Here is a 13508-nt window from a genome sequence, read left to right on the forward strand (position 1 = left end):
TATACACACACACAAATACACTTTCTCTCTCTTACTCACTTTTTCCATTAACTTATCTGGCTGGCTGGCAGTGGCAGGAAGGATGGATCAGTAGCAGTTGCTCTTGTCCCGTGTAGCTCCGCCCCCTGAGGTCCGTGTAGCCCCGCCCCCTCGTCCTCGCATAGCTCCGCCCCTTTTTGGCTGACCATGAACACTGCCGTTGTCACTGGAGGCGGCAGGGGGAGGCTACAAGGCAAGAAGATAAGTGTGGCAGGCGCCGTGCAGCAGCAGCAGGGGAGACGGGCGCCGGCGGCGTGTAGGTACTGCAGAGCAATGACAAGCAGCTCAGCCTGTCGGGCCGCTTGTCATTGCGCACTGGGGGGAAGCAGTGGGCCGGGTAGGATCGGTTTGCGGGCCGCATCCGGCCCGCGGGCCGTATTTTGCCCACCCCTAGTCTATGCTGCTACAGCACTACACACCCAGGCCGACGCGATCGCTGGCCTCAGTGAGGTACCTCAATGTCTTGCTTTCTATCCGCAGCATCTTGGAGGGTAGCCGTATCCTGTGACGGCAGGGCTACCTTCTTGGATAAGCGTGTTAAAGCTTTGTCCACCTTAGGGGAGGATTCCCAGCGTAACCTGTCCGTTGGCGGGAAAGGATACGCCTTAAGAACCCGTTTGGAAATCTGCAGTTTTTTATCTGGAGATTCCCAAGCCTTTTCACATAACTCATTTAGCTCGTGTGACGGGGGAAAGGTCACCACCTGCCTCTTTTCCCCATACATATGAACCCTCTTGTCAGGGACTGGGGTTTCCTCTGTGATGTGCAACACATCCTTAATTGCTATAATCATATAACGGATGGATTTAGCCAATTTTGTCTGTAACTTTGCATCATTGTAATCGACACTGGAATCAGAATCCATGTCGGTATCTGTGTCAACAATTTGGGATAGTAAGCTCTTCTGAGACCCTGACGGCCTCTGCGACATAGGATCAGGCACGGGCTGAGACCCTGACTGTCCTAAGACTTCAGCTTTTTCCAACCTTTTATGCAAGGAATTAACATTATCATTTAAAACCTTCCACATATCCATCCAATCAGGTGTCGGCGCAGTCGGCGGAGACACCACATTCATTTGCTCCCGCTCTGTTTCCACATAGCCTTCCTCGTCAAACATGTCGACACAAGCGTACCGACACCACACACACAGGGAATGCTCTTTTTGAAGACAGTTCCCCCACAAGGCCCTTTGGAGAGACAGAGAGAGTATGCCAGCACACACCCCAGCGCTATAAACCCAGGAATAGCACAGTAACTTAATGTTAACCCAGTAGCTGCTGTTTATATTGATTTTTGTGCCTAATTATGTGCCCCCCCTCTCTTTTTACCCTCTTCTACCGTGTATCTGCAGGGGAGAGCCTGGGGAGCTTCCTCTCAGCGGAGCTGTGGAGAAAAAAATAAGAATTTACTTACCGATAATTCTATTTCTCGGAGTCCGTAGTGGATGCTGGGGTTCCTGAAAGGACCATGGGGAATAGCGGCTCCGCAGGAGACAGGGCACAAAAAAGTAAAGCTTTACTAGGTCAGGTGGTGTGCACTGGCTCCTCCCCCTATGACCCTCCTCCAGACTCCAGTTAGGTACTGTGCCCGGACGAGCATACACAATAAGGGAGGCATTTTGAATCCCGGGTAAGACTCATACCAGCCACACCAATCACACCGTACAACTTGTGATCTAAACCCAGTTAACAGTATGACAACAGAAAGGGCCTCTTAAAGATGGCTCCTTAACAATAACCCGAATTAGTTAACAATAACTATGTACAAGTATTGCAGATAATCCGCACTTGGGATGGGCGCCCAGCATCCACTACGGACTCCGAGAAATAGAATTATCGGTAAGTAAATTCTTATTTTCTCTATCGTCCTAAGTGGATGCTGGGGTTCCTGAAAGGACCATGGGGATTATACCAAAGCTCCCAAACGGGCGGGAGAGTGCGGATGACTCTGCAGCACCGAATGAGAGAACTCCAGGTCCTCCTTTGCCAGGGTATCAAATTTGTAAAATTTTACAAACGTGTTCTCCCCCGACCACGTAGCTGCTCGGCAGAGTTGTAATGCCGAGACCCCTCGGGCAGCCGCCCAAGATGAGCCCACCTTCCTTGTGGAGTGGGCTTTTACAGTTTTAGGCTGTGGCAGGCCTGCCACAGAATGTGCAAGTTGAATTGTGTTACAAATCCAACGAGCAATCGACTGCTTAGAAGCAGGTGCGCCCAACTTGTTGGGTGCATACAATATAAACAGCGAGTCAGATTTTCTGACTCCAGCCGTCCTTGCAATGTATATTTTTAAGGCTCTGACAACGTCCAACAACTTGGAGTCCTCCAAGTCGCTAGTGGCCGCAGGCACCACAATAGGTTGGTTCAGATGAAATGCTGATACCACTTTTGGGAGAAAATGCGGACGAGTCCGCAGTTCTGCCCTATCCGAATGGAAGATTAGATAAGGACTTTTATAAGATAAAGCCGCCAATTCAGATACTCTCCTGGCAGAGGCCAGGGCTAGTAACATAGTCACTTTCAATGTGAGATATTTCAAATCCACCTTTTTCAATGGTTCAAACCAATGGGATTTGAGGAAATCTAAAACTACATTTAGATCCCACGGTGCCACCGGAGGCACCACAGGAGTCTGTATATGCAGTACTCCCTTGACAAAAGTCTGGACCTCAGGGACAGAGGCCAATTCTTTTTGGAAGAATATTGACAGGGCCGAAATTTGAACCTTAATGGATCCCAATTTGAGACCCATAGATAATCCTGATTGCAGGAAATGTAGGAAACGACCCAGTTGGAATTCCTCCGTCGGAACCCTCCGATCCTCGCACCACGCTACATATTTTCGCCAAATGCGGTGATAATGTTTCACGGTGACTTCCTTCCGTGCCTTAATCAAGGTAGGAATGACTTCTTCTGGAATGCCTTTCCCTTTTAGGATCTGGCGTTCAACCGCCATGCCGTCAAACGCAGCCGCGGTAAGTCTTGAAAAAGACAGGGACCCTGCTGTAGCAGGTCCCTTCTCAGAGGTAGAGGCCACGGTTCGTCCGTGAGCATCTCTTGAAGTTCCGGATACCAAGTCCTTCTCGGCCAATCCGGAACCACTAGTATTGTTCTTACTCTTCTTTGCCGTATGATCTTCAATACCTTTGGTATGAGCGGCAGAGGAGGAAACACATACACTGACTGGTACACCCAAGGAGTTACCAGTGCGTCCACAGCTATTGCCTGTGGATCTCTTGACCTGGCGCAATATTTGTCCAGTTTCTTGTTGAGGCGAGACGCCATCATGTCTACAATTGGTCTTTCCCAACGGTCTATTAACATGTTGAAGACTTCTGGATGTAGACCCCACTCTCCCGGATGAAGATCGTGTCTGCTGAGGAAGTCTGCTTCCCAGTTGTCCACGCCCGGGATGAACACTGCTGACAGTGCTATCACGTGATTCTCCGCCCAGCGAAGAATCTTGGCAGCTTCTGCCATTGCACTCCTGCTTCTTGTGCCGCCCTGCCTGTTTACATGGGCGACCGCCGTGATGTTGTCCGACTGAATCAACACCGGCTTTCCTTGCAGGAGAAGTTCCGCCTGGCTTAGAGCATTGTAGATTGCTCTTAGTTCCAGAATGTTTATGTGAAGAGACTTTTCCAGACTCGTCCATACTCCCTGGAAGTTTCTTCCTTGTGTGACTGCTCCCCAGCCTCTCAGGCTGGCGTCCGTGGTCACCAGGATCCAATCCTGAATGCCGAATCTGCGGCCTTCTAATAGGTGAGCCTTCTGCAACCACCACAGAAGTGACACCCTTGTCTTTGGTGACAGGGTTATTCGCAGGTGCATCTGCAGATGCGACCCTGACCATTTGTCCAACAGATCCCTTTGGAATATTCTTGCATGGAATCTGCCGAATGGAATTGCTTCGTAAGAAGCCACCATTTTTCCCAGGACTCTTGTGCATTGATGTACTGACACTTTTCCTGGTTTTAGGAGGTTCCTGACCAGATCGGATAACTCCTTGGCTTTTTCCTCTGGAAGGAAAACCTTTTTCTGAACCGTGTCCAGAATCATTCCTAGGAACAGCAGACGAGTTGTCGGGATTAAATGGGATTTTGGAATATTCAGAATCCACCCGTGTTGTCTTAGCACCTCTTGAGATAGTGCTAAAGCTGTCTCCAGCTGTTCTCTGGACCTTGCCCTTATTAGGAGATCGTCCAAGTATGGGATAACTAATACGCCTTTTCTTCGAAGAAGAATCATCATCTCGGCCATTACCTTGGTAAAGACCCGAGGCGCCGTGGACAATCCGAACGGCAGCGTCTGAAACTGATAGTGACAGTTTTGAACAATGAACCTGAGGTACCCCTGGTGTGCGGGGTAAATCGGAACGTGTAGATACGCATCCTTGATGTCCAAGGATACCATAAAGTCCCCTTCTTCCAGGTTCGCTATCACTGCTCTGAGTGACTCCATCTTGAACTTGAACTTTTTTATGTAGAGGTTCAAGGACTTCAGATTTAGAATAGGCCTTACCGAGCCATCCGGCTTCGGTACCACAAATAGAGTGGAATAATACCCCTTTCCTTGTTGTAATAGGGGTACTTTGACTATCACCTGCTGAGCGTACAGCTTGTGAATGGCTTCCAACACCCTCTCCCTTTCGGAAGAGACGGTTGGTAAGGCAGACTTCAGGAAACGATGAGGAGGATCCGTCTCTAATTCCAACCTGTACCCCTGAGATATTATCTGCAGGATCCAGGGGTCTACCTGCGAGTGAGCCCACTGCGCGCTGTAATTTTTGAGACGGCCCCCCACTGTCCCCGAGTCCGCTTGAGAGGCCCCAGCGTCATGCTGAGGTTTTTGCAGGAGCCGGGGAGGGCTTCTGTTCCTGGGAAGGAGCTGCCTGTTGGTGTCTCTTCCCTCTTCCTCTGCCTCGTGGCAGGTACGACAAGCCCTTTGCTCTCTTATTTTTGTAGGAGCGAAAAGGCTGCGGTTGAAAGGTCGGTGCCTTTCTCTGTTGGGGAGTGACTTGAGGTAAAAAAGTGGATTTCCCGGCAGTAGCCGTGGCCACCAAGTCTGATAGACCAACTCCAAATAACTCCTCCCCTTTATACGGCAAAACCTCCATGTGACGTTTTGAATCCGCATCGCCTGTCCACTGTCGTGTCCATAAGGCTCTTCTGGCTGAAATGGACATAGCACTCACCCGAGATGCCAGTGTGCAAATATCCCTCTGTGCATCACGCATATAGATAAATGCATCCTTTATTTGTTCTAACGACAGTAAAACATTGTCCCTATCTAGGGTATCAATATTTTCAATCAGGGATTCTGACCAAACTACTCCAGCACTGCACATCCAGGCAGTTGCTATAGCTGGTCGTAGTATAACACCTGCATGTGTGTATATATTCTTTTGAATAACTTCCATCTTTCTATCTGATGGATCCTTAAGTGCGGCCGTCTCAGGAGAGGGTAACGCCACTTGTTTGGATAAGCGTGTGAGCGCCTTGTCCACCTTAGGGGGTGTTTCCCAGCGCGCCCTAACCTCTGGCGGGAAAGGGTATAATGCCAATAACTTTTTTGAAATTATCAACTTTTTATCAGGAGCAACCCACGCTTCATCACACACGTCATTTAATTCTTCTGATTCAGGAAAAACTGTTTGTAGTTTTTTCACACCATACATAATACCCTGTTTTACGGTATCTGTAGTATCAGCTAAATGTAACGTCTCCTTCATTGCCAAAATCATATAACGTGTGGCCCTACTGGAAAATACGTCTGAATTTCTACCGTCGTCACTGGAATCAGTGCCCGTGTCTGGGTCTGTGTCGACCGACTGAGGCAAAGGGCGTTTTACAGCCCCTGACGGTGTTTGAGGCGCCTGGACAGGCATTAATTGATTGTCCGGCCGCCTCATGTCCTCAACTGACTGTTTAAGGGAAGATAAACCATCACGTAATTCCACAAATAAAGGCATCCATTCTGGTGTCGACCCCCTGGGGGGTGACATCTGCATATTTGGCAATTGCTCCGCCTCCACACCAATATCGTCCTCATACATGTCGACACCACGTACCGACACACACCGCAAACTCACAGGGAATGCTCTAATGAAGACAGGACCCACTAGCCCTTTTGGGGAGACAGAGGGAGAGTCTGCCAGCACACACCACAAAGCGCTATATATACAAGGGATATCCTTATATTAAGTGCTCCCTTATAGCTGCTTTAATATATATATATATAGCCATTAATGTGCCCCCCCTCTCTGTTTTACCCTGTTTCTGTAGTGCAGTGCAGGGGAGAGACCTGGGAGCCGTTCTGACCAGCGGAGCTGTGACAGAAAATGGCGCCGTGTGCTGAGGAGATAGGCCCCGCCCCTTTTTCGGCGGGTTCTTCTCCCGCTATTTTTCCAGTCAGGCAGGGGTTAAATATCTCCATATAGCCCCTATGGGCTATATGTGAGGTATTTTTAGCCTTGTATAAGGTTTATATTTGCCTCTCAGAGCGCCCCCCCCCAGCGCTCTGCACCCTCAGTGACTGCCCAGTGAAGTGTGCTGAGAGGAAAATGGCGCACAGCTGCAGTGCTGTGCGCTACCTTATGAAGACTGAGGAGTCTTCAGCCGCCGGTTTCCGGACCTCTTCACGCTTCAGCATCTGCAAGGGGGTCGGCGGCGCGGCTCCGGGACCGGACTCCACGGCTGGGCCTGTGTTCGATCCCTCTGGAGCTAATGGTGTCCAGTAGCCAAGCAGCAAATCCACTCTGCATGCAGGTGAGTTTACTACTTTCCCCCTAAGTCCCACGTTGCAGTGATCCTGTTGCCAGCAGGACTCACTGTAAAGAAAAAAAACCTAAACTAAACTTTCTCTAAGCAGCTCTTTAGGAGAGCCACCTAGATTGCACCCTTCTCGTTCGGGCACAAAATCTAACTGGAGTCTGGAGGAGGGTCATAGGGGGAGGAGCCAGTGCACACCACCTGACCTAGTAAAGCTTTACTTTTTTGTGCCCTGTCTCCTGCGGAGCCGCTATTCCCCATGGTCCTTTCAGGAACCCCAGCATCCACTTAGGACGATAGAGAAATGGCGCTGGTGAGTGCTGAGGAAGAAGCCCCGCCCCCTCGACGGCAGGCTTCTGTCCCGCTTAAATATGTATTTCCTTGGCGGGGGCTCATACATATATACAGTGCCCAACTGTATATATGTTCACTTTTGCCAAAAAGAGGTCCAAATGCTGCCCCAGGGCGCCCCTCCCTGCACCCTTACAGTGACCGGAGTATGTGAGGTGTGTGGGAGCAATGGCGCACAGCTGCAGTGCTGTGCGTTACCTCAGAGAAGACCGGAGTCTTCTGCCGCCGATTTCGAAGTCTTCTTACTTCTCATGCTCACCCGGCTTCTGTCTTCCGGCTCTGCGAGGGGGGCGGCGGAGCGGCTCTGGGATCGGACGACGAGGGTGAGATCCTGTGTACGATCCCTCTGGAGCTAATGGTGTCCAGTAGCCTAAGAAGCAGGACCTAGCTTCAGAGAGTAGGGCTGCTTCTCTCCCCTCAGTCCCACGATGCAGGGAGTCTGTTGCCAGCAGAGCTCCCTGAAAATAAAAAACCTAACAAAATACTTTCTCACAGCAAGCTCAGGAGAGCTCACTGAAAAGCACCCAGCTCGTCCGGGCACAGATTCAAACTGAGGTCTGGAGGAGGGGCATAGAGGGAGGAGCCAGTGCACACCAGAATCTAAATTCTTTCTTAAAGTGCCCATGTCTCCTGCGGAGCCCGTCTATTCCCATGGTCCTTACGGAGTCCCCAGCATCCACTAGGACAGTGAAACACGGTGGTGTAGAGCCACAAAAGGTGGCTCTACAAAGTACTGACTTTAGGGGGGTGAATAGTTATGCACGCTGAAGTTTTCTGTTATTTTGTCCTATTTGTTATTTGCTTCACAATGAAAAAACAAACAAACACCATCTTCAAAGTTGTAGGCATGTTCCGTGAATGAAATGATGCAAACCTTCAAACAATCCATTTTAATTCCAGGTTGTGAGGCAACAAAACATGAAAAATTTAGAGGGGGTGAATACTTTAGCAAGGCACTGTCTCTACAGTTTCAGACCTACTGTGCAGCACAGGATGAACGGAAACTGTCAGTATCATCGTAAGTCCCAATAACGGGACTGCCACAGTTGTTATTGAGAGGGGGAGATAGTGAATAAAAACTAAACTCAATGGCGAGATTCAATTGATTTTAGGTGACGCTAATTAGTGGGCAACTGACGGAGCAATTAAATTATAGTTCCGATCAGGCATGAGTGCCGCAGCCGCTTACACTTTGGAAGCAACAAGCGTGATAATTAACGGGTGCCCAAAACCACTGAACTGCTCCTAAAAACTGGCACACGGGTTGCCATAGGCCTTCTTGATTTACATTAATAAGCTTTTTATGTTTAGGGGAACTTTAAATCATCACAATAAATATCTCCAAAAGAAGATGAGATAAGGACAAGAGTGCATACATACTAATTAGGCTAGACAGGATGCAGTTGTAAAATGAATAAAAGGTAGATAAAACTTGGATCCAATGTAAAAGGCTATAGATAAAGGCACGCAGAAACAGAGTTCCAGTACGTCATGATGCAGCAGCTGCTCTCACATGCCCACCCTCCCATCTGTGTGCAGCCTTTGAAGTATTATAAATGATCAGCAACATGCAGAATACACAATCAGCTAATGGAGTAACATTAATAAACACTGACAGCACAAGCATTTAACCCGTCTCTACCTGTGACCAAAAATGGCAGCTCTTTCACATGAGGCCCTAAGTCACATATTGTCTTAAAGGATGAAACCGTGCTTCAAGACAAACAACTGGGTAAATGCTGCAATAACAGTAACCACTGCCTAATGTCATGTACTAGATATTTAACTAACAGGTGTATCCAGATAGATATCTTTCACCTCTTCATGTCCACAGCAGATTAGCACACTGACCAGCAGTTGGTAGTCCCTGTCTCATATGTTAGGTACCCAGCACAACAACAGACACAGTATTGGGGTGCATACCAAATATTTACCATTAACCACAAGCAGTACATAAAAACAAAAGACATCATTTTAGCTTTAAAAAAATATTTTTTTATTTTTTTTAAAACCATAATTCCTAAAGACAATCCACAAATGGTTTACAGCTACTTTGCAGGAAGACATACACATTTGGCTGTGTAATTTATATGATCATTAATCTATACCAGTCCTTGGAAGTGGAGGGGGGAGTTCTGCCTCACCACTGCATACGTTGTCAGCCTCCTCATAATTCTACAGTGTAAATAACCAAAATGAATAAGTAGCATAAGAAGCTCATTCAAACTACTCCATAGAAAATGTCTGTACCTCACCTATCAGTTGTGGTAAGGCAATATGTTGTTACACTTGAGTATAGGTATTGTACAGACTTCCCTTTAAAAGTTGCATTATTATTTGTATCTGTCCATTGTCCCCTAATACACAATTAGGAAGTGCAGCTCTGATAAAGACTGTAAATGTCCATGGTTAAAATTGTGTGGGTTACTCATCTTTACATTAATCAGGACTCATCAAGCAGGATGTACAACTTTGCCTGGAAAAGCTCGGAATCTCCATAAAAAAGAATGTTCCTGAATTGGCAAGTAACCGTAATCCCCAGCTCTGTATTGTTGCTTGGCCATTAGCAATTGCTGATGTCCAGTTTACTACAGGAAAGTCAGCAAGACTTCATATGCAATTACTATTGTAACCTAACTGTATAATAAGTATTCTGTGTGTGTGTGTGAGCGGTCTGTTCTCACTGAAATTAATAGCTATAAGATAGTGAAGAATCATGTCACAAGTATATCACAATTCCTGGATTGCTGCAGATGATAAACAAGTAGAATGTACCTGGGCTCCTGGAGTCCCGCAGGATGGTGGGAGACTCCATGTGTAGCAGAGCCTCTGCTGCCTCGATGGTCTTGTCTGTGCAGTGGACATTGCTACCGTGTACAGATGCCTCAACTGGAAAAGAAAGGGATTCATGAGAGATAATCACACCAAATGAAACAGTCACTGTTGATAAAACTTTTGTTTCATGATCAAGGCTAGTGGATTTTTGAAACAAGAACAACTAAAAAAGGTTTACAAACAGAAAGGTAGATGATTTAGCATGTAAAACTTGTGCATCTGAACCCGTACTTTGTCAATGGATGGCACAAGTTTCCTTTTTCATATATAGATATTGTTTTCAAGATACAGGAAGAATAGTACATGAAGGTACATATTAAACACAAGACACATAGGGGCAGATTTATTAAGCCTGGTGAAGTGATAAAGTGGAAGGTGATAACGCACCAGCCAGTCAGCTCCTGTCATTTTTCAAACCCAGCCTGTAACATGGAAGTTAGGAGCTGATTGGCTGGTACTTTATCACCTTCCACTTTATCACTTCACCAGGCTTAATAAATCTGTCACCTAGTGAGGAGATTCAATTGTTTCTGGGTGTTGTAGTGCCTATCAAACATGAGCGGGAGCTATTCAATTGTTTTGTGCAACCAGCCACAAGGAAGCACTTAATTCCCACGCCCTAATCTGTTAAACAGCTTCTCCCATGCGGGCACCCCTGAAGGCCTGTTTTACGCACATGTCCCACAGGAGGGTGCGCATAGACATCTGCAGTAAGTGCAGCATCTGTGCTGGTCGCACAAAACAATTACATAGCCCCCAGTCACCATCAAGAGATTTTACCAGAAATAATGCACTGAATTCTGCAATGATGAGTTATACTTTACACTACTATCAAAAAATAGGATTTTAAATACCTACCGGTAAATCCTTTTCTCGTAGTCCATAAGGGATATTGGGGACACAGTACGATGGGGTATAGACGGGAACCAAAGGAGCCAGTGCACTTTAAATTTCTTCCACTGGGTGTGCTGGCTCCTTCCCTCTATGTCCACTCCCACAAGCAGTTATAGGTAAAACAGTGCCCAAAGGAGAAAGGACATACTTGAGAGAAGGAACATAACAATGAGAAGTGTGGTGAGATGTATACACCAGCACACCATAACATAACTGGGCCAGCAACGTCTGGCAACATAATCCACAACAGCTGAACAGGTAACACCTAACAGAGAACCTGCAGAAAGTCACCGCACAGAGGCGGGCGCCCAATATCCCTTATGAACTACGAGAAAAGGATTTACTGGTCGGTATTTAAAATCCTATTTTCTCTGGCATCCACAAGGCATATTGGGGACACATTAGTACAATGGGGATGTCCAAAAGCTTCCAGAACAGGCGGGAACATGTGGAGACATCTGCAGCACCACCTTCCCAAACTGGGTATCCTCTTTGGCCAGGGTATCAAACTTGTAGAACTTCACAAAGGTGTTCATCCACGACCAGGTAGCAGCTCGGCATAATTGAAATGGCGAGACTCCACGGGCAGCCGCTCAGGAAGAGCCCACCGATCTAGTAGAGTAGGCCTTTAGAGACTTAGGAACAGATAAGGCTACCGACACATCGGCCTGTTGGATAGTAAGTCGAATCCAACGAGCAATGGACTGCTTTGAAGCAGGGCAACCCTTCTTCTGTGCATCATAGAGCACGAACAAGGAATCAGTCTTTCTGATCCGAGCTGTACGCATGACATAGATCTTTAAGGCACGCACAGCATCCAATGCCTCCAGAGGAGAAGTGTCAGAACAGGACGGAATCACAATAGGTTGATTCAGATGAAAGGCGGAAACAACCTTTGGCAGAAACTGCTGTCTTGTCCTGAGATCAGCTCTGTCCTCAAAGGACCAAATACGGATTTTTAAACGATAAGGCCCCCAATTCTGAGACACATCTAGCAGAAGCCAGGGCCAGTAACATCACTGTCTTCCACGTGAGGCACTTGTCTTCTACCGTCATCAGAGGTTCAAACCAGAAGGACTGTAGAAATCGCAATACCACATCCAAATACCAAGGAGCCATTGGCGGCACAAACGGAGGTTGGATGTGAAGCACCCCTTGCAAGAAGGTCTGAACCTCAGGCAGTATAGCCAACTTCTTTTGGAAGAAGATTGAGAGAGCCGAAATTTGAACTTTAATGGATCCCAGACGTAAGCCTTGATCCACTCCAGCCTACAGGAAACAAAGGAATCTTCCCAAGTGAAAATCGCCAGATGGGTGTGTGTGTTTCTCGCACCAAGAGACGTTTTGACGTCACAGGTTTTCTGGCTTGCACCATAGTGGCAATGACCTTTTTGGAACGTCACTTGTGAGCTAGGATGATCCACTCAACTTCCATGCCGTCAAACGAAGCCGCCGTAAGACTGGGTAGACTGGGTGGCAGAGGCCAAGGGTCTTCGACGGACATGTCCATAAGATCCGCGTACCACGCTCTCTGGGGCAAGCAGAATTGCTTGTACTCTCTGATGTTGGATCCTCGAGCACCTTTGGGATCAACGGAATCAAAGGAAATATGTAGACCAGCTGGTAAGGCCAAGGCGACGTTAGTGCATCCACTGCGCACGCCTGAGGGTCTCTGGTTCGCAAGCAATAGGAGTTTCTTGTTGAGGCGAGACGCCATTATATCGATCTGGGGGCAACTCCACCGGTCGATGATCCGTTGAAACACTTGAGGATGTAGGCCCCACTCCCCAGGGTGGAGGTCGTGGCGACTCAGAAAGTCCGCTTCCCAATTGAACACTCCCGGAATAAATATTGCGGACAGTGCTAGTGCATTTCTTTCCACCCAGAGGAGTATTCTTGATACTTCTCGCATGCAGGCCATGCTTTTTGTCCCTCCTTGTCAATTGATGTACATCACAGCCGTGGCATTGTCTGACTGTACCTGGATTGCTTGATCCTGGAGCAGAAGGGATGCCAGAATCACGGCATTGTAAATTGCCCAAAGTTCCAGGATGTTTATCGAAAGTAGGGCCTCTTGGGCAGACTACCAGCCCTGGACCTGCACCCCTTGGGTGACAGTCCACCATCCTCTCAGTCTTGCATCCGTCGTGAGGAGGATCCAATCTTGAATCTCGAAGCATTGACCTTCCTGGAGATTGGAAGACTGCAGCCACCACAGGAGTGAAATCCTGGCCCGGGGTGACAGTTGAATCATCCTGTGCATCTGAAGACGGGAACCGGACCACTTGTGCAGGATTTCCATTTGAAAGGGTCTGGCATGGAACCGTCCATACTGGATGGCCTCGTACGAGGCTACCATCTTTCCCAACAATGGAAACTCAACACGGTCAGAGAACCAGGCGAACCATTTCCTGAAGAGTTCTCACTTTGTCCTCTGGGAGGAACACTTTCTGCGCTACAGTATGTAGTAGCATTCCCAGAAACAGGTGGGACTTCTGTAGATTGAGGATGTACCCGTGCTTTGATGGAAGGCGTATAGTGCGATCTATATGGAGCAGTAGGAGCTCCCTGGAACTCGCTTTTATCAGGAGATCGTCCAGGTAAGGGACCACGTTGA

The 13508-nt window shown here is 47.8% G+C and overlaps 1 protein-coding gene across 7 annotated transcripts in view; it reads right to left on the reverse strand.

Annotated features, from left to right (window-relative positions):
* Window positions 1–13508, reverse strand: part of ELF2 (E74 like ETS transcription factor 2) — a 300035-nt gene that overhangs the window by 26585 nt on the left and 259942 nt on the right. For 5 of the 7 annotated variants that reach the window (XM_063920360.1, XM_063920362.1, XM_063920361.1 and 2 more), the window contains one exon: window positions 9938–10051. In XM_063920360.1, coding sequence (XP_063776430.1) covers window positions 9938–10051 — 114 coding nt within the window. Of the gene's footprint in view, window positions 1–39; window positions 137–9937; window positions 10052–13508 lie in introns of those variants that run through there. The other 2 variants (XM_063920366.1, XM_063920365.1) reach the window with 2 other exon arrangements.

This window comes from Pseudophryne corroboree, chromosome 1 (genome assembly GCF_028390025.1).
Source record: "Pseudophryne corroboree isolate aPseCor3 chromosome 1, aPseCor3.hap2, whole genome shotgun sequence".
NCBI lineage: Eukaryota > Metazoa > Chordata > Amphibia > Anura > Myobatrachidae > Pseudophryne > Pseudophryne corroboree.